Source organism: Meleagris gallopavo, chromosome 9, assembly GCF_000146605.3.
Source record: "Meleagris gallopavo isolate NT-WF06-2002-E0010 breed Aviagen turkey brand Nicholas breeding stock chromosome 9, Turkey_5.1, whole genome shotgun sequence".
Lineage (NCBI taxonomy): Eukaryota > Metazoa > Chordata > Aves > Galliformes > Phasianidae > Meleagris > Meleagris gallopavo.
This window is the reverse complement of record NC_015019.2, coordinates 2,835,162-2,857,200: the sequence shown is the minus strand read 5'-3', so window position 1 is coordinate 2,857,200 and position 22,039 is coordinate 2,835,162. Positions and strand designations below refer to the sequence as shown.

General features: G+C 41.3%; 1 protein-coding gene across 2 annotated transcripts; it reads right to left on the bottom strand.

Annotated features, from left to right (window-relative positions):
* Positions 1 to 2,054: 2,054 nt before the first annotated feature.
* Positions 2,055 to 21,780, bottom strand: MSN (moesin). 2 transcript variants are annotated; one of them, XM_010715120.3, is made up of 13 exons: positions 21,677 to 21,763; positions 16,507 to 16,727; positions 14,220 to 14,315; positions 12,085 to 12,359; positions 11,590 to 11,673; positions 11,070 to 11,216; positions 10,510 to 10,606; positions 8,992 to 9,155; positions 8,407 to 8,537; positions 7,586 to 7,746; positions 7,007 to 7,099; positions 6,349 to 6,582; positions 2,055 to 5,284 (listed from the first exon to the last, which is right to left on the bottom strand). In XM_010715120.3, the coding sequence occupies exons 2-13, from the start codon at positions 16,690 to 16,692 to the stop codon at positions 5,120 to 5,122; spliced, it is 1,833 nt and encodes a 610-aa protein (XP_010713422.1). In that variant the 5' UTR covers positions 16,693 to 16,727; positions 21,677 to 21,763; the 3' UTR covers positions 2,055 to 5,119. The 2 variants fall into 2 exon arrangements, with proteins under 2 accessions (XP_010713422.1, XP_010713423.1); XM_010715121.3 differs by lacking the exon at positions 16,507 to 16,727 and having other exon boundaries at positions 5,120 to 5,284; positions 21,677 to 21,780.
* Between the last annotated feature and the right edge of the window lie 259 nt (positions 21,781 to 22,039).

Here is a 22,039-nt window from a genome sequence, read left to right as displayed (position 1 = left end):
AGAGGCAATAACAGTGACAGGGATTTGTAATTTTCCAACTAACTCTGCTCACTAGAAAGCTGTAAGAGTGGTGTTAACACTTACACAGAGGAAACAGCTTCTCAAAAGATGCTCCTGGAAGGCACTTAGAAAACTCCTTTATTCAGACTCACCTTATTCTTTCCTTTCTCCTCCTCATTTGATTCTCTGTTCTCTGGAATAGCCTCATCCTGCTGTTTGAGAATATCCATCCTAAAATTACTAGTAGCTTTGAGGGAGCTATCACACCAAACAAGATGTGCATCCAACCATTGCTCTGTAGCAGCGACCTGCATCATCGTCCACAAGATGCAAACCTACAAGACAATAGCTAGCCTTAGCCTAACTCTGAATATGCACTGTAGCCTAGATCCTTCTCTTAGAGATGAGCTGATTTTCCTGCAAGGAAATATATGACATCACACATGGAGTCAACTTGCATATGGCTATGCAGCAGTTCTGTGCTGACATCAGTCACAGATGAATTACACTGTTCTCTGCCAGCTGCCACATGTTCCGATTACAGGCTGGTGTAAGTTAATTACACTGCATGCTGAGGACTGAGTTATACATAGCTAAGAACCTGCGCTCAGCAGAGCAGTCACACTGAATGGCACGGAGAAAACTAGTTGTACCTGTTATTCTGTGCTTCCTCAGTAGGAGATATTCTGTCTTCGTGATTTTCAAGCAGTTGCCACACAACTGTGTATGCTTAACATATTGCATAATTGAGCATTGCAAGATGTTGGAACACAGCTAATAGATGCATCTTCTCAATGAAGAGCCACTGTAGCAAGATTCATGAAGTCTGAAGCTTCCCAGGTCAGCTGAGATGAGAAACATGGGAATAAGTTCAGTTTAGTATCTCAACCTGTTTAAAGATAGACTAGGAAGATCACTGAATCACAGAACATCTTTGAAGTGACCCAAAGGGATCGCTAAGTCCAAGCCCTGGTTCCATCCAAAATTCCAACCCTGCATCTGAGAGCAGTGTCTAAATGCACCTTGAGCTCTGGCAGCTTGGGGCCCATGAACTCTGCCCTGGGGAGCCTGTTCCATGCCTGAATACCTTCAGGTGAAGAACCCTTTCCTAATAGCTAACCCTGATGCAGCTTCACACTATTTTGGAGTCTCCAGATCCTCCAGAAACATAAACGTAAGTGAGAAAGTATTGCCCACCTATAAGCAAGTGCAGTAAATGATAGAAACTCATTTGTGAGAGCTGCATTTACAGATCAGCATGTTTTCTCTTGAAGAATGCACTACAGTAGTGTTTACGTAGTCATCACAGTTCATCTAGTCTTGTGTTTGGGTTTATTTGAATCCTGAAAGGAATGAGGAAGACCATCCTACAAAAACTGTATCTATGCCAAAGCCAATACAGATTTCAGAAGTTTCCACTGCTCCACACTACACATTTTGTTTCAGACAAGTTCAAGTTTCTCCTACAATAGCAAATCTGAGTAACAACAGGTTTTTATTAGATCTCTTGCCTTATTTTACAGTGCAGCAAGCAGGAGACAGAGATTATGCAAAGGCCTTCTTAACAACCGCATGAAAAGCAGACAAAACTAAGATCAAACAGTTCATCAGCAGAAAGTTGGCAGCGGCCATATTCCTCCATCACTGGGCCCTGTCTTGCAACCTTAGGAAACAGAAAGAAAGCCAGAGCAAAGTAGTTGTGAAACAAATGAGGTTGTAATCAATGGTAAAGGGCCAGACTCAGACAGACGCAAGTTCAAGACATGCAGCAACGCCAAGGCTGGCTACCTTCTTACAAACTCACCTGTTGCTAGATTCCTTGAGGGTCTGGGCACAGCCCTGCACACCAGGTATTCCACCGGCAAATTCCTGAAACAGTTTTTCCTTCTCTTGCTGGGGAAGTTTAAAAGTTAAACGTGATACAAATTTACCCTCCATTAAATTAAAACTTACACTCAGACTGACCTTCTATGGATCATGTGCCAGAAGTCTAACTAGGAAGCACATTGCTAGACCCAAAGCAAACTTTAAGCAATCATCCAGACACCATCTGCTGAATTTCTCTAAACTTTATTGGCACTGTAGGAAGAACAGGGTATGGATTTTAACAACTCCTCCAAACAGGAAAAAAAAATGCTTTAATATCAAGGGTCTCTTTACAGATAACCACATGGATCCATGAATTACTACATAACCCTAAGAAAATGTGTTTTATTATAATCCAGTAAAAAGGCTGGTCAAAAAAAAATAATAATTTACAGCAACAACAACAAAAAAAAGAAAGAAAGAAAGGAAAAAAAAAAAGAAAAGGAGAGAGATAAATCAAGCCAGGCAAACATTTGATAGGGTATTTCTTCTTCCCTCCCTCCATCCACCTGAGGAATAGTTATCCATTTGAATTGGGACATGGAAAGAAAGAAAAACAAATCTGAAAAATAAAAATTAAAAAACATGCCTACAAATCTCACTGTAATACTGAAAGCTTCTTACATTAGTTTTCTTGCAAAATATCATTTCTTTATAATACAGTATACATTTCCAAGGGAAGGGGACCATAAACACATCCTCCATCCCACGACTAATATTTTCTAATTGTGCATAGCTAGAAGTATTGAAATCAAATATCATTAGATATCACTGGAATATAATACTGCTTAAGAAGAAGGCATAGCTGAAACAACTACAAAGAGGGAGGTCAGGTCACTGGCACAGGCCGTTCTATTCCTATATTGGACCAACTGGAGCTAAAATGACTTAAGAAAAAACCAAACCCTATAAACAAGATATGCCAGCATCGTAACACGAATTCAGCAGTGTTGTGTGACACACCAGAACAGAAAGGTTCACTGTTTTATTATTCGAACACATATTTCAGGCACTATATATCAGATCGTTAGGAAACAGTTTTAATGTAATAAGGGCTTTATTTCCCTGCAAATGCACCAATAGTTGCCATGGACAGTGCAGAAGTGCTGAGAACCAGCTTTAAAGCACCAGAAGAGAAGTGTAATGGTTGTCTGCTCCACCAGTGACGAGACTCTCATAGAGTCAGTGCCAATAACCCTTCAGTACAGAAATATGCAAATCAGTTCTGACAAGTTTAACTGCAATCTTTCATTTGTGACTTTCAAAGCACTGGAGCATATGTTTTTGGTCAGCCAAAAGCTTCCTGCGTTCCCATGTTCTGTCCAGGAGGATAAAGGGGGCTCCCATACGACTAATCAGGATGTTCAGAAATAGCACACTAAACTTCTAACCATGGTTTGGTTGATTGGTGTTCCCATGGATTTACTCACAGACATGTATTGCTTCCAAAAAAGTACAACACTGGTGAGGTTGTTTCTAGCAGCCCAAGGAATTGTTGAGGAAATACTGCAGTTTGTTAACACTGATGTGGACATTTCTTTTTTGGCACACTCCTCCTTTGCTTATAATAATAGGAGCTGAAAACACTTCAGCATTCAGATGTGAATCATCACGAGCAGTGATACCATGCAGATAAAGAGGGTATCTACAAAACTGAGAAAAATTTAGAATCACATTAGGCAAGAAAATAAATCATAGGCTAGCCCCACTTTCTATAGGAACAAGCTGTTCCAAGGAGGGCAAAGCAAATGAAGACACCATTGTAGAGGGAATCCATCGTTAAGAGGCCTCTTCCAAGGGTCGACATTTCCTTCTACAAAGGATCAAGGCTAAATTCAATTCAACCTGAGATACATGGCTGTTCCCTCCCCAGAAGTGACAAGGATGACTCTGGGTAGCCGCAGCATGAGTAGGAACGGATGGAAAGCAATTACAACAATTAACACAGGACAAGTCTCCCCACAGCCACCACTGTCCTCCTCCTAAGAGACAGAACCCTCTGAACTAGAAACTACAAAGGGGCAAAGCGTCCTTCTGGAGAAAAACACACACACACAATAGAGCCAGGAATCTGGCAAAATGCTAGTGAAGATTAAGGCAACAATTGGACAAATCTCATGACCCTCTCCCTTCAAATGCTGCTGGAAGCCAGGAAGACACAGCTGCAGTTTTGTTTCTACATGACCCAGATACAAAATAGTTTTGGTCCTCGGTTGTTCTTCACTTTTTATGAACGTATCTATTTTAAACAAAGACATCTGAGCTACAGTAGATCTATACAGTCATAAGGCACCAATGACTACATGCCAAAAAGGCCTCATGGAAAAAACTAAATCACCTCACCTGACTAGAAATGTACTGGTTCAGCAAAAGAAATACAGTCATGGGAGTTTTCAGTTGTTTACATTTCTGCTTACCCCTTTCCATTTTCAGTGGTGACCTCAAGATGAAAGGCAGTGTTCTTTAGCTATCTCTGCCTCACTAGTTACATTCAAGTCAGACAAAACAACAGCAAACAAAGCCATTTAAGCCATTTACCCAGAGGAAAACTTATTTTGGAAAGCCTGGAAGTCAAGGCTCCAACACATCCCACACCAGTGAAAATATTTCAAAGGCCTCCTTGTGATTAGGAAATTTCATGTTTCATCTTTAAACAACATAAGGTAACACCAGCAGGAATGCCACAGATTCTGTTTGGTCTGCTTACATTTAAAGGACAAAAGCTTTGGTCTTTTGGAAAGTATGTCCACATTCTACCTCCAACCCTTCTTCCCAAACTCCAGGTTATCTATCTCAACTACGTGATTCAGACCCTTAATGATGTCAAAAATTTAGATCCTGGCCTCAAAGCTTAATACTGAAGCTTGTGCAAGTTAGTAGGAAGGCACAATGTCAAACTGTTAGCACTTTTTATAGTTCAGTGAAAGTATCTGCTGGCCTCCCTACTCAATGAGAGAGGACAGTTATACAGCCATTTCAGTAAGCAAAACAAACTAAATGCGGTATGACTTTACCCAAAGTCATAGAATTTCAGATTTGCCCTAATACAAGTTAGCTTTCCCAAGCTACCCAGGAATACGCAAATGTCATTCTTTCTTCTGTCGCCGAACTCCAGCATTTACCAAAAACTCTATAAATAAGACCATGGTCGCTCTTCTGTAGTGGTTCCAGCACAGCACGATTATGAGTGAGTGATGGGAGAGGATGAGAAAGAAGGAGAAGGGACTGCAGAGCGGCAAGTGCAGGGGAGAGTTTACATGGACTCAAACTCATCAATGCGCTGCTTGGTGTTGCCCTGCCGAATCTGACGGAGGGTCTTGTACTTGTCTCGGCCCAGCCGCATGTTCTCAGCGTGGATCATATCATTGGCCGTCTTCTTGGTTTCATCCCGAGCGTTTGCCAACTCTGAGGAAAGAGCCTAGTGAAGGGGACAAAGACAGCAATGGGTTAGGCAAGCCAGAACCTCAATGCCAGGCAAGGAAGTTCCTTGTTAATCCTCCTACACAGGAAACAGATAAATTCAACTGTACACTGTCTTGGGCAACCTGCTCCAGCTGAGCCTTCTTGAGCAGAATAGTGAGACTAGATGATCTCAAGAGATCCTTTCCAACCTAAACAAGTGTGTGAAAGTTGCAAATATTTTTCCTCCACATTTGAAAATAGTATACCGCGAGGTGCTTCCACCTTACTTATCTTTGTCTAGCACAGTGAGAAAGACTGTCACTAATTTACTTCACAGGAAGGAGAAAGTCCAGTGGAGAAACACCTGAAGACTTAAAGATTGCCAGGAAGAAATCAAGCAACTACTAGCCTTCTACCACAGAAGAAATGTGTTGTGCATGACAGAGGACACCTCTATCACTCTACCTGTGCGTGATCAACGCAGCATGATGCAAAACAAGCCAAGTCTGTTCCAAGCCATGCAGCCAGCAGACATTAAAAAAAAAAAACTACAAAAAAATGAGCTACCACCACTTTCTAAGCATCAATACCAGAAGGGTGGAATTCCTTATGAGAAGGAGGTGCAACATTTCTAACCCCCCCCCCATGCTGAGCTGTAGCAGGCTACTGTCAGCATTTTGCAGTGCAACCCATTCAGACAGGACAGTTACAGCCAGCTGTAGGATAAGAACTCAACCAAGCCCTCCAATTCATTTCAGCTGGACTCTGAACAGCTGTCAGGTAGCTGGCAAGACTCACACAAGCATACTCCATCTCACAGATGCTGCCTCTTGGCATTGCTTGAAAAGACTTCGCTATTTCCAATGAAATAGAAATGAACTGGAGACAAGTTCTGCCCTTTTCCCTAATGGTAAGCAGCAATCCAATGAAGTCATGATCGCCTTTTCCCTCACTCACTATTCACTACTCCCTTCTTTTTTTCCTTCCTTTTTAAGGAATACCTGTAAAACCTCACAGTCACAATTACAAAAAGAATAGAAGCAATGCCCATGTACATACACTCGGCTGCAAACTTCTTACCTTCAAGTGTTTCTGCACTCGTTCATTTTTCTCTGCTTCAGTGGTCCGCTGCTCCTCGCTGCGGTCCTTGATGGTGGCCTCTGATCGAAGCTCAGCACTGGCTTCTGCTGCATTTTCATCCTGCTCATCATCATGCTCATTCTCAGAGTGCATTGGCTCAGTGACATGAGGAGTGCTCATGGCAGTCTTCAGCTCCTCTTTGGTTTTTTCTAGGTCCTCCTGCACCATTTGTGCCTGCAGTAAGACAGACCACACTTAGTCTGTGCAACTCAGATGTAACTTCTTGCAGAAGCACACAAAAATAGTACTTAAGAGCCCTACATCTCTTGCACACTGAAGTGCTGTGTTCCAAAACTACTCAGCCACAATCACTCGTAATATTTTCTGCTGGCTTGCACATAGAGATTTAAGGAATGGTTATAATTCATGGAAAATGACCTATAGGCTTAATCAAACAATTCCAAGCTAGAGTTAGAATGCAGCACACATTTTACGAGAAAAAAACAAAACAAAAAAACATAAAGCTGCATATTTGCAACAGCCTCAGCTTGCAGACATCTCGTCTAGTGACAGTATTCTAGTGTAGTAGTTTAGGTTACAAAACAAAATGAAATTTAACCCACAGAAATTACTGCTCCTACTTCAGATTCTACTTTACCTTCTGCTGCCACTCCTGGGCCTCACTCTCTTTTTTCTGCCTGGCCAATTCCAGCTGTGTGATCCTAGCTGTGAGTTCTGCCATTTCAGCAGCCTGCAAAGGAAAGACTTTTAGTGGGGACAAAAGAGAAGTACTTGCAAAATGAAGCATTAGTCCAAGTTCTGAATAAAAACAGTATCTCTAATATCTTCCTTGTAAGGAGGATACTTCAGTCCCACTGATATCTAAATGATGCATGGGAAAAAAAGGAAAGGGTTTTGTTGAGGGTTTTTTTCCTCCTCCAAACACAGCTATAGTACTCACATCTTTGAACCCAAACCAAGGAAAGCAATTAATGAGATCTAATGAGATCTGTTCTCAGCATCAGATACTATTGTAAGGAAAAAAAAAATCAGTCTCAATCTACTGCACAAATAGATACAAACATGCATATTTAAATATTAATTCATCTTCTTTAATGTCTATCCTTAAGAACTAAAATATACTTTTTCACTATATTCATAGCTTAATTTGTTCTATGACCTTAGAAAGTCCCCTACAATGTCACTGTGCTACCGGACTTTCAGCAAACCCACTCACCAGTTGTTCCTGGGTTTTTTGTTGATCATGGGATGCTTTCAGCAGGGCTTCCTTTGCCTCTTCTGCTTCTCTTCGTTCTTTAGCCAGTTTTTCTGCTTCCTCCTGAGCTCGCTTTCTTTCCTGTTCCAGCTCCATGGCTCTGCGGGTCTGTTCTTCCAGTTCTGAAGGAATAGCAGAGTACATTTGAAGAGAAATAAAGCAAAGAAGGTAATAGGAGGCTGCCTTTATCCCTACCTCCTGGATGAAATCTTTCCTTTAGAGAGAACTCAAGCAACTATGCCCTTTCCTCCTCTTTACATTGCAAATGGAGATTGAAGATGAAGAACTAGACCTGCAAGCCAGCACATTACTTGCCTGATTGATTTGTGGGAAGTACCCGTCTCAAAACGACATCCTTAAAGACAGAAAAGCATGCTACATTTCAATTGGGCACTGCATCATAATGCTGGCCAAGCAACTAGGTTGTAAAAGCTAGGGTACTGGCTGATATGATCCTTGCTACACTTTCTGACTCTTTCCTCTACAGATGTGCTAAGATAAAGCTTCCAGCTGGCATGTGGACAACTGAAAGACAATCTAGCTGCCAGAGAGGCAGCTTGGCTGCCACCCACCTCTTTAATACAAGCCATACTTCAGAGTATCCGCGTCTACAGAGTTGCATTCAGCTTTAAAAGGTTAAACTAGGGCCCTAACACATTGGCCAGCACATAATACTGGAATCTGAATGGATCAGAGATGCTCCTAGCTTTACTATTTGAATCCTTCTCATTCAGACTACCCAGACTGTGCTTCTAATGGAATACTGGAGTATTTCATATTACCTTGCTGAGCTTTCTTGGTTTGCTCCTCAATTTGCTTGAGTTTTTCCATCAGCTCCTCCTTCTCACGTTCAATCTTCTCCTTCTCTTTTTCTGCCAATTCCCTCTTCTTCTTCTCATTCTCCAGCAGGGCTCTGATAATGGGGAAAGTCGTAATGCAATTTATAATTTACAGCTGTAGTAGCTCTTCCTAGTGTAACTATAAGCACACAAGAGAAATGCACTAGATCACTTAGCTGATGATTTTTACTCCATATGTGCTGCTTTTAAAGTGAAATGAAGAAACAAAAAGCTTGCTTTGCTGGCATTCACCTTAGTGGAAGTTCGTAATAGTAATGCTACTAGCAGAAGATCCTTATATCAAGACCAGATTAGTCCTTTCAAATAGAAGGGCACACATTTAATTCCAAGAAAGTGGTGGTGAACCACACCTGAGAGCTACTTACATCATCTCATTAGATATACTGAAGTCTGCCCTGTTCTTGGCTCAAGCAGGTTAGTAAGCATGCTGCCAGCACTTCTATCTAGCACATGATGCTACTGTGGAGTGACCAACCAAGTCCAGGTTACTCAGAACCTTGCACAAACCTCTCCATCTGTTTCTGATGCTTCTCTTCTCGAGCCTGTGCTTTCATCTGCTGCACCTCAATGGTGTCTGGTTTACGTCTGCGCATGTAGAGCTCATGGTTTCCCATACAAAGTGCCAAGATTCGTTTGTTAATCCGTAACCGAGGGGCATAGAATACGAAGTCCTTGGGAAAAGAAAAAGGCAGCATTAAAATTGTTCCTTCAGCGTAGTAAACCCTCTATGTACGCAATACACACCAAAACTCTCAACTTTCTAATACTGCTAGCCAGCATTTCTGATCAGTGTCTAATTCACTGCTGGTAGTAATCAGACCTCCATCTTTCAGGAGTGAATTTCAAGATGATAAATTGACACAGGGCAGAATTGCCCAACTTCCTGTTACAGCCTACTCGGTATCATCGTAAAGCATTCATAGTACACAGAGTATGTAGCAGCTTGGCTCTATTGTTTCATTAGAAATACAATCAATCATGAGTTAGTTTACTAGGAACATTGAGGCTGTGCCTTCTTCCACCTTTATTACCACTTAGTTCTTTAAATCTGGTCATCCACATCATGTGTAAGTTTTTCTCTTATGCCACAGTGTTAAAAATTATGTTCTAAAGGAAAAATAACTTAACTCTGTTAAAACAAAAACAGCAGCAAGAATATGCTTCCAAGCAGCCAAAAAAACAAGAATAACCAGAAGAACAGAAGGTATCAGCTGACACAGGATATTAACAGGCCTTAAAGAGTAAACTAAATTAAATAATGTTCATTTAAAAAATGTAAGGAAAAAATGTACCCAGTGCACCCTACAAAATGATGTGAAGCTTTAGCTTCAAATAAATTAAAACATGGTGAAAGATGATTCCACGCTACAAAAATCAGTGGAAGCATACAACAGTTAGCACAGGTGCTTCAGATCCCTAATCGTATCAGAGAATTAGATTGGTTGTAGGAGAACCAGAAACCCTAAGCAAAAAGCCTCTCTCTCACTGACTTTGGATAGCATAAGGTTACACTGAGCAAATGCCTCCCTTCCCAGCCAGAACCAATTTCCATCTATCCCCTGTTGTTGCTGTTCAGTACATTCTTGGCATACTGCCCCAAAAAGGTAGTAGAGAACTACTTAAGCAACTGCTGATGTTACTGATAAAAATATTATTTATGACTAAAAAAAGTAAAAACACAGACAACTGATCATTCATTTTACATGATCTAATAGCAATGGGACAAGGGGGAATGGCTTTAAACTAAAAGAGGGAGGATTTGGTTTAGATGCTAGAAGGAAATCCTTTTTCTCAAAGGGTGGTTAAGCCCTGACACAGACTGTCCAGAAAAGTGTAGGTGCCTCATCCCTGGAGGCCAGGCTGGATGGGACCTGGGCAGCCTGATCTGGTGGGAGGGCAACCTTGACCACAGCAGCAGGGTGGAATTGGATGACCTTCCAGATCAATTCCAAACCAAATCATTCTACAATTCATCTAAGAAGAAACTGAAAGTTCAAAAGCTTTAATACGGCTGTTGCTTCTTACTGGTGCTTTCTTGTCAATAGGCTTGATTACAAACTTCTTGTCATTGAAAGAAATATTTCTGATCTCACTCCAAGGGAATCCAATTTTTGGCGTTAGCCTGCAGAAGCAGAAAACAGAGGAGATAAAAGTCCGAAGTCATTTCAAACTCCTGAATTACAACATAAAGATCAAAATTCTGAAAAAGCTGCCCTCATGATATTTCAGTACTCTCAGGTTGACTGGAATGAGCAAATAGAATTGATCAGATAAATGAACGAGGGAGCAATTTTCCAATCCTGATTGATTAAATGGAGAATATCTGAAGAATGCATCCACATCAGGAAGACAAAGGATACAGGTAAAACTAGCTTGGTAAGATTTGAGTGTCTCATTGGTTTTGCTCCTAAGCAGCACATTTTATGGTGCATTCTAGCAAAATACAACCAAGAATGACACATAAGCAGCAGAGTCCAGTATAAGAGCAAAATATCAGAGCAGATTAACAGATTACTTTTAACTATCCTTACATCCTTACACTGGAAAGGAGATGAAGTCAGTGATGAGGAGAGTGGATTTATTACCTGTCATTCTGCTCATAAATGTTGAGTCCAAGAGCGTCTACACCTAGCCAGAGTTCTGAGCCCTTTTTGTTTTTAATGCTGAAGTAGTTCACACCATACATTTCCAAATCTTGTGCAATTTTTAGGTACTCCAAGACAGCATCTTCTCTGTATCATGCAAAAAGAAAGCAGATATTATTTCTCGAGTCAATAAGCCATTTGATCAAGAAGGTGCTGATTATCTACACAGATAGAGCAGCAATAGACTAGCCAAAGATTCCAAGAATCATCCTTGAATATAGAAGTGAACAAGCTCCGCAAGTTCAGCTTTGTTTTTACCAACTAACGTCAGCCAGTTACATGGACTAGCAAGGTCAGAGGCACGTTGGCCTAGCTACTCTCAGTAGAATAACCTGATGAATGCTAACTCATGCTGGAGCAAGCTACAGATTACTGTGTGACTTCATACATGACTTCATACATTATACACTAGCATGTATCACACTATTCTAAATACAGCAGTTTCACATGCACCAGTTACCTAATCATTCCTCGATGTTCTTCATGCCACACCTGGATCCTCTCCTCCCACTGGTCCTTGTTAAGCTTGTGTTGCTCCAGAACTCTAGAAAGAATACATTGGATTTTTGAGACCAGCCACTGCATTTATGCACACACCACCACATCAGTCCAGAACAACGCTTCATTGAATACTCCATGGACATCACAGCTCCCAACTCAAAAAACATTTCCAGAAATATGGATTTATAAGGCTAGGCAGAGACACATCAGTAGAGTATTCAAGGCTTCTGACAAACAACAAGCTGTATTCAGCTATGTTTCTCCTTGTACCATTACATTATCAGGCTTTTTTGGAGCTTCTCCAACTACTTCCAACTACAATTTCCTCAGCAGCAATAGGATCTTTAAGAGATGCACGAGGCTATATTTTATTATGAATTCTCTGGTTAAGACTCCAAAAAAATTCCAAACTTTTTAGCGCAAAGATGTTCTAAAACTGAACAAATTCTCATACCTTTGCGGGAGTAGTTTGTCGCTAGCAAGGTAACCAGACTTGTGCACTTCTTTATTGAAGTCTCCGTACTTGGACTGGACAGCATAGGAAGCCAGTAGGACAGCTGTTTCTGGAGGACAGTAAATGTCATCATTCAGAATTGCCTCTTTCACTTGGAGGAAGAATAGGCGCTGTGTGATGTCCTGGATCAGCTCTTCTGCCACATCTTCTGGGTAGAACTTGGCTCGGAATTTGAAAAGAAGAGGGCTTTCCTTGCGTACATCCTGTGCTGTTACCTGGAGCAAAAGAGTTATCAGATTTTATAGCTAACATGTCAGATGAAAGTGAGCAGGGTTAATGCTCAGGAAGAGAAGACAAGCATGCATTAGAAACACAAATCCACATTTGCAACACAAATATGGATGGGCAAGATGCTCACATGAGCATCACATTAACAGTTACAAGGGCGGTTAACAGATCTTGCAGACTGGGGAAGATTGACTGTATGATGGGAATAGGGATGTGTGACCTGGGAAGAATATGAGGATGCTGTCCAGACATGCATAGATGAGATCAGGAAAGTCAGGCCACAGACGGAATTGACCTTGGCAAAGGATGTGGAAAAATAACAAGAGATTCTACACTGATCAGAAGACAATGGTCAAGGAGAGCGATAAATGAGAAGGAAGAAATTGCAACAGTCATGAGAAAGCTGAGGTACTCAACAGTTCTTGGCTTCAATCTTAACAGAATCGCAGGGGTTGGAAGGGACCACCCTCCTCCAACCACTGAAGCAAGTTCCCTACAACAGGTCACACCAGTAGGCACCCAGACACACTTGAATATCTCCATAGAAGGAGGCTCCACAGCTTGTCTGGGAAACCTGCTCCAGTGCTCCATCATCCCTATTGTAAAGTTCTTCTGCATGTTTGTATGAAACTCTCCGTGTCTTCACAGGCTTCCCACATCTCTCATGCCCTTAAAGCTCTAGATGAGAGTTGAAGGAGTAAAATTCCTCCTGCTGTAGCATAACAGCAAGTTTGAGACTGCCTTATGAGACTAATGCGTACAGATCTATAGGGCCCAATGACACACATCCCAGGATCCTGATGGAACTGTACATAAAGGCTGAAGGCTGATCATAAGGAAGGAATGCCATCCAAAGTGATCTGGTCAAACTTGAAAAGTAGGACCATGTGAACCTAAAGAGGTTCAACAAGGTCAGGTGCACTGGGGCAATCCCAATTATGTGTACAGACTGGGAGAAGAACTTTACTGAGAGCAGCCCCATGGAGAAGGACTTGGGGCTTCTGGTGGACAAAAAGCTTGACACGAGCCAACAGTGGGTACTTGCAGCCCAGAAGGCCAGTGGTATCCTGGGCTAGAGAGAGGATCGGGGTTAGAGAGGGGATTAACCCTCTCAGCTCTGTCCTCTCAAGGCCCCATCTGGAACACTGTGTCCAGGCCTGGAGCCCCCAGCACAACAAAGACATGGAGCTGCTGGAGAAGGTTCAGAAGAGGGCGACAGAGATTATCAGAGGACTGAAGCATCTCTCCTAAGAGGAAAGGTTGAAGAAGATACGCTTGTTCAGTCTGAAGAAGAGAAAGCTTCGGAGAGACCTCACTGCAGCCTTCCAGTACTTAAAGGGAGCTTATAAAAAATAATTCTTGCTCCTATTTATGTGGTTCAATAGGACAAGGGGAAATGGTTTTAAAATAAAACATGAGATATTTAGATTATACTAGCAGGTTTTGTTATAGTTTTTTTGGTTTGTTTGTTTTTGTTGGTGGCGGTGGGTTTTTTTGTTGTTGTTCATTTTGTTTTGTTTTTACAAATGATATGGTGAGGCACTGGCACAGGCTGCCTATAAGAGTTGTGGGTGCCCCATCCCTAGAGGTGACTGAGGCCAGGCTGTGTGGGGTCTGGCCAGTCTGATCTGGTGAGTGGCAGTCTTGGGTTGAAACTAGATGATTTTTAAGGTCCCTTTTATGCCTTTCTATGACTCTAACAATTGAAGGAAGGTGGTATGAACTCACTAATCTTGCTGTAACTTCATGTCTGCAGAGAAGCAAGATCCCTGATAGAAGTACAGAGTCTGCTCCTGTCCTCCAACAGAAGGGAACCCCAGACAAATGAGAGGTTGAAGCAAACATACCTTTTTATTTAATTTGAGCCACGTTGAGAATCCCTTTGTATCTTGATACTGGAGTCCAAAGAACCAGACTTCTCTTAGACCAATTGTCTTGACAACCTGCAATAAAGATAATTAGCAAGAGCCATAGCCAGACAGGCTGATCTCACTGGTAGCAGAAAACCTGTCAGAGGTAAGTTCAGATGAGCACAGAGACAAGCAGTGCCCTAGCATTCTGCCACCCCTGACAGTGTGCTCGTACACAGATGACAGAGCACCTGAGGAATTCCATGTGGGAAGCATCTCTCTCCCCCATATCCTTAAGATTTGTTGATACTTAAAATCAGATACCATATTGATTAGCCACTTACAAGCCAACTTTTATAGCCAAAATACAATGCAATGGATCTGTCAGGTGTAGCAGGTAAGAACCTCAATAGGAAATATCTATGATGGTATAGAAACTCTCTCCTTAGTCATGTCTCTAGCAGGTCACAAGTGTTACATAAATATAGTTAAGGCAGCTTTACGAAAATATGGTAACCAAAAAAAAAAAAAAAAAAAAGAGCATCATGGGGGAGGGCAAGACTACTGCAATATAATGCTAGTAGAAAGGAGAGAGAGGTTCCTTTATAAAGCAAGTTCACCAGCACAAGGCCATCACTTTGTACTCTGGCAAGTCCAAGACACACCTGCTATAGGGTTCATTCAGTCTAAAAACTGAAATTCCTTCACATCCCTCCTGGACACCCTAGAGTCGATCTTATGCCTGCAAACAGGGCAACTACCTTTAACCTCCACTACTAGACAAAGGAGAAGAAAGGATAAAACACTTATCTTTAGGTCTAACACTGTACCTGGAGAACTGCTTTTCAACACTACCCACCCTTGCTTGCAGCTTTCCTCCTGCAGATGCTAAAGGATTTGACAAATAGTTGAGGTAGATTTAGTCCTGCCTTGTCCCATGTTTTACATGATGTTTCTCTAATTCTCTAATTTCTGTTAAGTTACTTCCTTGCTGATTCCTAAAGATGTGCTCTATTCTCTTTTATGTGGAGTCCAGTTTTGCTGAGCCACAAAATTAAGGACGGAGGGTCCCTGCAAACATACTACTAGTTCTATTATTTAGGGCTTGGATCAGACATTTCTGCTGGCTTTACAGAAATAGCATCATGGCAGGAAAAAAAAATAAAATATCGGAGAGCTTTCAGCAGCTGTATGCTATTAGAAACACACACGTGCACGCATACACACACACACACAAAAGCACAAGGCCGCATAGACTGTACACATGATTCTTCAAGTCCATGAAATTATTCAGCCTGTCCTTGCCTGAATATGGAGAACTGGCCTAAATAACACATTAAACAAAGGATGTGGGTCTGATAAGCCTTCACTTTGCACATGTAACATAGTAGGATGCATCCAGCTAAGGAGGCTTTCAGAAAAGCATTCGATTTTGCTGTATGTACCAAAAACTCTTGGTAGAAAGAGAGGAAGACAGGCTGTCCTAGAGCCTAAGAAAAGCTTTGTTCTCTGCAATATTAACATTTGAATGGAATGGAGGCTCACCCCCACTGTTGTTTGCGTCTGCTTGCTTCACTTTCATTTGTCTGCAGCTTAAGCCTGGGAATTCAATAAGCTGAACTGCCAGCAAGGAACTGAATGGCATCACACTGAGGCCTCGCACAAAAGGACTTTTATTCCACAGCAGAAGTCTGCACAGCAACGCACTGACAACAATGGTCTGGACAGAAGAGAGGGGGAGACAGCACAGCACGCACACACAAGAACTTCACAGCCTCACTTGGCTACCGAATCAAACTAAGATGCATTGCAATTCCTCCTCTAGGAATTATGTGAAATGTAAAGCAAGGCACATCGTGGCTTGTTAGTCTGAGCATGGATCTGTACCATTCAGCCTTCATCCTGAAAGTAAAGGTAGATGATGGTAGCCTCTATCAAGTGACAGTCCTTTCCACCTCAGCTTTAACAGGATATTTGGTTCAATCTTGAAAGCAAAACTATCATGAACTAAAAAGTTTTCTACAGGAAAACTCCACTTTTTTCAGGTCTGCGTGGCCTTCTCACCTCCCCCCTCCACAAGTACCAGTCTCGTTCCCAGCTATTGTTCTTGCCATTAAGAGCTGTCCCACAGTAGAAGGAGGGCCACAAGTAGACCTCTTAAATGTACATTTTAGCATGAGGATGACTGTTCAAGATTGCTATAGTTCTCAGCCTAGGAAAATTGTCTGGAGAAGAGGAGGCTCAGGGGAAACCTTACAGCTCTCTACCTGAAAGAAGAAAGTACCTGAAAGGAGGTTGTGTCGAGGTGGGGGTCGGCCTCTTCTCTCACATAAGTTGCAACAGGACTAGAGAGAATGTCCTCAAGTTGCACCAGGAGAGATTCAGGCTGGTTATTAGGAAAAATTTCTTCTCTAAAAGCGTGGTCAGGCACAGGATCAGGCTCTGTCCAGGGAGGCGGTTGAGTTACCATCTCTGGCGGCGTTCAAGAAACACTTAAATGTTGTTCTAAGAGACATGGTTTAATAGTGAAATATTAGTGGTAGGTAGATATTTGGACTAGATGATTTTGGAGGAAATACACCACACATGGAAACAAGTGCAGATCCAGCATGAGAGCAATATCTACACAAAGACAAAAGCGAAGTATTTAAGCAAAAAAGACATTTCAAGTTCCTGCTTCAAAGGACAAAGCATCCACAACACTACATATGTCTTGAACACCACCTGTTGTCCTTTCCAAAGATGAAAAGGCCACGAGAGGCACATCAAGTATTTTTGAGAGAAATCTGCTTGCAAACAATATTGCTGGACTAGCTCTGACCTGGCTAATCTGTCACATCTGCAGTTTAATATGCCATAGTATAAATTTAATTTAGTAAAAGAGGCACTTTGCAGATAAATGTCACCTAATTATCCTGCTTTCACTGCCACTGAAAACCTCTGTGCCACTGCACAAGTGTCCTTCCTTGATTAGGACATGGATTAGACAATGCAAAAGATCTTTATCAGGCCCAGGCATTATTTGGTTTTATTTCCTGCAATGATCATGACTGGGGAAGCCTTCTCTCAATTACTTTTCAAAATTGAATACAGCGTTGGCTCAGCTAGTATTCAGGCACATTATGTCCAAAATGAAGCACGAGTAGAGAAGAGTAGAAATAAGAATCCATAAAAGGAAAGGAAAAAAAAAAAAAATACCCCTTCTTAGTTCAATTGCGGAACCAGGTTTCTCAGAGAGTTCAGCACGTTTACATATTCATCTCAGAAGCACTCCCTCCACCTCTTAAAGAGAGGTAATATTTCTAAAGTATAAGCTGACCTTACCAGAACTTCAGATAACGTAATCCAAGCAACCCTGTGAAATCTAGACTAGGCCAAGAGAATGATGCTGTGTGAACATGACACTCTCTCTTAATAACATGCAAAAAAAAAAAAAAAACCAGAAAATCTGAGAAGAGAGCAATGGCACTTTGACCAAGATTAGCTACAATGCTTCAAGCCACTTATCCTCTAAAGAAGTAAACAGAGCCACTGATATCACTGTTTGCTTCAGGTGCTGACCTCATACCCAGGAAAGTGTCTCGGGAAGGCCAGCAACTTGCTGTCACAGTCTGAAGTAATAAAAGTTTTTCTAGTGTCACATTCCTCCTTAAACTGTACTTGAATTCACAGCTCCGGACAGCTGTTGCCTTGAAAGAGATGGTATTTTTGCTTACTCTGAAGGTTTATTCTGGCATGACATGCTGAGGTCACTATCTCTTGATTCTGTGATGTCTAAAAGCTAGTACTGAACAGTCTGAAGTTTACGTGGTCAACTATAGGCTTAGAGAGCACAAAGCAAGTCATTGAGAAGAAAATCTGCAGTCAGAGAAGTAGAGTTCATTGTAGGATGGAAAAAGAAGTACTGACTAAACAGTTTAGAAACCACTACTCAATTGTTTAAAAAAACAAAAAACAAAAAAAAAAAACCTGACGTAAGGCCTATCAAGTGGGTAGAGATGCCACCCATCTATTGTACTAACCACTCAGTAGGTCTAGTATTGCATGCAGCTAAGATGCCTCTACAAGAAGCTAGAAGAAATAAGAGGCTTTCAAGGGGGAAAGAACAAGAAACCAAAAGAATCCAAGGTCAAAACTATCAGAAAAAAAAAAGCATTTGAGAAGCTGCCATGTGCAGCTGATTGGGTACATGGAAGAAGGGAGTATGCTTTCATACTACTGATGTGCTCAAAATAGTTGAAGATCTAATGACCACAGCCAGAGACCATATTCATCCTTCACAGAGCTACTCGCTTTTCTGGTGAGTTGGTATGCACTGCAGTTCAGCAACTGACACTAAGAGACACATAAGCAGAGCTGCTGAAGACAAGCTCGTATAGTCCTCCTGCCTCAACTAATACAGTTTTGTCAGCATAAGCTATTTAATGCTACAACTATACAAGCATTGGGAGCAGGATGATATAGGTAGATCTCTAGTACAAATCATGATGTTACTACCCTATATATCAATTCATAAGGATTTTTCTGCTCCAAGGTATCTGATTAGAGAAGATAACAGTACATAAGTTTACTTTGGAATTTAGCCAAGCATGAAAGAGTGAAGCACTAGCATCCCTACTTCAAGTCCATTCACCTATTATTAGTGCAGAACGTTCTCTTTAGAATCAAACTGCTCTTCCTCATGAAGATATCTAGCTTTCAAAAAGTCCTTTTAATCCTAATTCAGAGTAGGTCATCACTACGTTGGGATAGATACATTTATTCTACCTTTAGACACGGTGGGTGGAACCTAAACACTGCTGCTACCTAAACACTGCTGAACAAAGCCGGTAGCGTGCACTGAGACAGCTGTGTAGCTAAAAACCTTGGTAAAACTTGTTTGCTTCTTATCTAATTCAGAACTTACAACTCACTCAAAACGAAAGGGTACTCTGAGGCAAAAACATTCAGGATATCTAAAAATTTTTCCGTGAAAGAGTTGAAGCCAGATTTCACACCAGGAGGTCAATGTACTGCAGTAGCAAAAACATAAGGTTGCTTTGTAGAGAAAGTCTCTCTACCCTCAAAAAAACCCTGATGATGGCAGACACTTTTTCACATTCAGCATCATGCACAAAACCTAGATTAGCAATTTCAGGAGTACATCATAGCTCAAGGAAGCTAGGAAATTAACACTCACTTTGTTCTTGTAGATCCTAGCATGAGACCAAAGACCACCTCAGGATAGAAATTGAGATAGAGTGAACAGATCTTAGTCAGAGAGCAATCATTGCTTAGATCCCACTAGTAGCATAGGCAGGGAAAACAGCTCTGGACTAGCCCTTTAGAGGAACTAATCTACACAAATAGCTCAGCCACTTTGAACCTATCGCATACATGCCAGATGAAAGTATAAAAAAATTATGAAGAGGACAAGCCAATTGGATAAGCTACAAGATTGCACTTCTCCTAGATCCTCTTAAGAGTGAACAAGTATCTGTTTTAAAGAGCAATGAAGAGAGATGATGGGGGTAAAGCTGAGCACTGGATTAAAGATTAACTAAGTGAAGACAAGAACAACGTTTAACAAAGGAAAAGAAGGCATATGCAACAGTAAGAAGCCTGCAGCTACAGTATACAAGCACTTGCTCCCTTATCCCAGCATTTTTAGCCGTGATGTGCAAGTCTGACTGTGGACAAATTCTCTCTTCTGCACATGCAGCTGTTCACAAAGGAGTGAAATCAATTACTAAGAGATGAAAAGTTCCCATACAGGAAAAATGATCACAAGCTTCACAAAAACAGACAAGCTGTTGAAATCCAAGTTTCACACCACAGTTTTATTTTGTACTGAATGTCCAGTAGGCAAAAGCTACAGATGGTCTAGAGTAGACTGAAAAATTTATGCACAGATTTAAACCACTACTGACTTCAGCAGCAACACTTCTTAGTACCTGGTGCTTTATTTAGACAATACCAAAAATTACACGTTGAAAAATAATTACAGGAAGCATCCAACTGAAGAAGCACCTCTCCAAAATAAACAAACAAACAAATAAATAAAATCAGTTCATCTCTCGATGAATTTAGGAGTATATCATGTAAGCTTTAATAGAATAAGGTTTCATAAACTAACTGGTTCCATTCTCGATGGAACCCAGAACTCAATTCCATCTATCAAAAGAACTGTGAGAGTCTTGAGATCACACCAGACTCAATATACTGCAGCTACTGCACAGTAAAATGCAAACAGCTGAGAAACTACACTGCAGCACAGAACTTTTTCGAAAGCCTTTTTTTTCCTATCCCATCATAAAAGGGCACTCTTTGTTAAGCCATAGAATCTCACTTTACTCCATTCCAGGGCTGGGTATAGAGGACAATATAATATCTAATTTTGAATCATTCAGATGAGTATGAAGGAAAGTAGCAATTTGTGGTTAAACATTAAATAAATAAATTAATTAATAAAAATCAGGCTCTCTGGCCCCACATGAAATAGCTGACCTCTGCAGGTGGGTCTTCTCTTCAGTTTCTCTGTTTATTAAGACAGGCTCAGGGTAGAGCTGGCCCCAGAATGCCTGGTACTACCTAGCCATGGCCATACCTGACATATCTTGTCATGAATCTGAGATTCATTTTACTTTCCTTCAAGCCATGAACTTATTGCTCAGATTCTTCTCTGATTAGGAAACCGTTGATTTTTTTCCTCAGTGTCCTCATAAAGCCTTGACTGACTACAGGAAGAGACTACATCACTTGCTAGCAGCACAGATGCTTTGAGTGGCTAGACAGTTGCCTAGATATGCCCTTCAGGATTACAGCAGGAACACACAGTGGAGCCTGTCAAAGTTTCAGCAGCTGCAGTTTACAGTCTGTCTTCAGCTGCTCCAAATTTGGGATGCACGTCTCCCTTCTTCTGTTTGGAGGAAAGTAGAAAGAAGCTTGCCCAGCCAGTGAATGACGGGGAAGGCTAAAGCACCTAGATGAAGGCTCAATATAATACACTATGTAACTTCTCTTAGTATCACCTTCAAGCTGTGTTGAGAGCATACAATATCACTTTGTGTGCACAATGTTGAACAATGTTTGAAACCTCAGCTAAGACCCTCCTGATTTACATCAGTTTCTCTTTGAAATCAATTACACAATGTTTGCAAGTAAGCCAAGCAACAGTAGCTTACCAGGTGCCCTGTAAGATTGATCTCATGAGTTGTGGCTGCAGATATCTACTGCTATCCAACTCAAATTATGAGCTACAGTACCAATACAGTTCAGTGAAAGTAAGAATAGCTCCTAACACATTCTAGAAAAAAAAAAAAGTAGTTTTGAAAAAAGCTGTCATTTCATATTTTTTTGAGTTCTCTTAAAGTTGCTATACATACTGTCATTTAGTACTTGAAGCCCTTTAGAAACTGTTATCAGAATCACAACATCAGTGTCAACTTCAGATCTTCTGCAGCTCTATTGCTTACCTGATCAAAGAGCTGTTTCCCTGTAGTGTTGGGCTGGATGGCAAATTCCAGCTCAGCATCCATGGTGGTAACACGCACACTGATCTGGAAAACAGAAGAGACATCATTATAATACATGCACTGACACTACACAATAATGAAAAACATCATCTGCCTCCATCCAGAGACCCATTCCCAGGTTTCCAAGAACTCCACTGCCAGCAGTTATAAAGTCACCTGCCCAGACAGCCCAGTGTTCCCAGCACCCACCACTTCAGCTTGCTCACAGAGCATAGCTTTCAAATGTCCTAGTGTTCATCCTGCCTGATCCAACTTGCATTCAAATCTACATACTGATAACATATGAGAGGGCCATTTACAGCT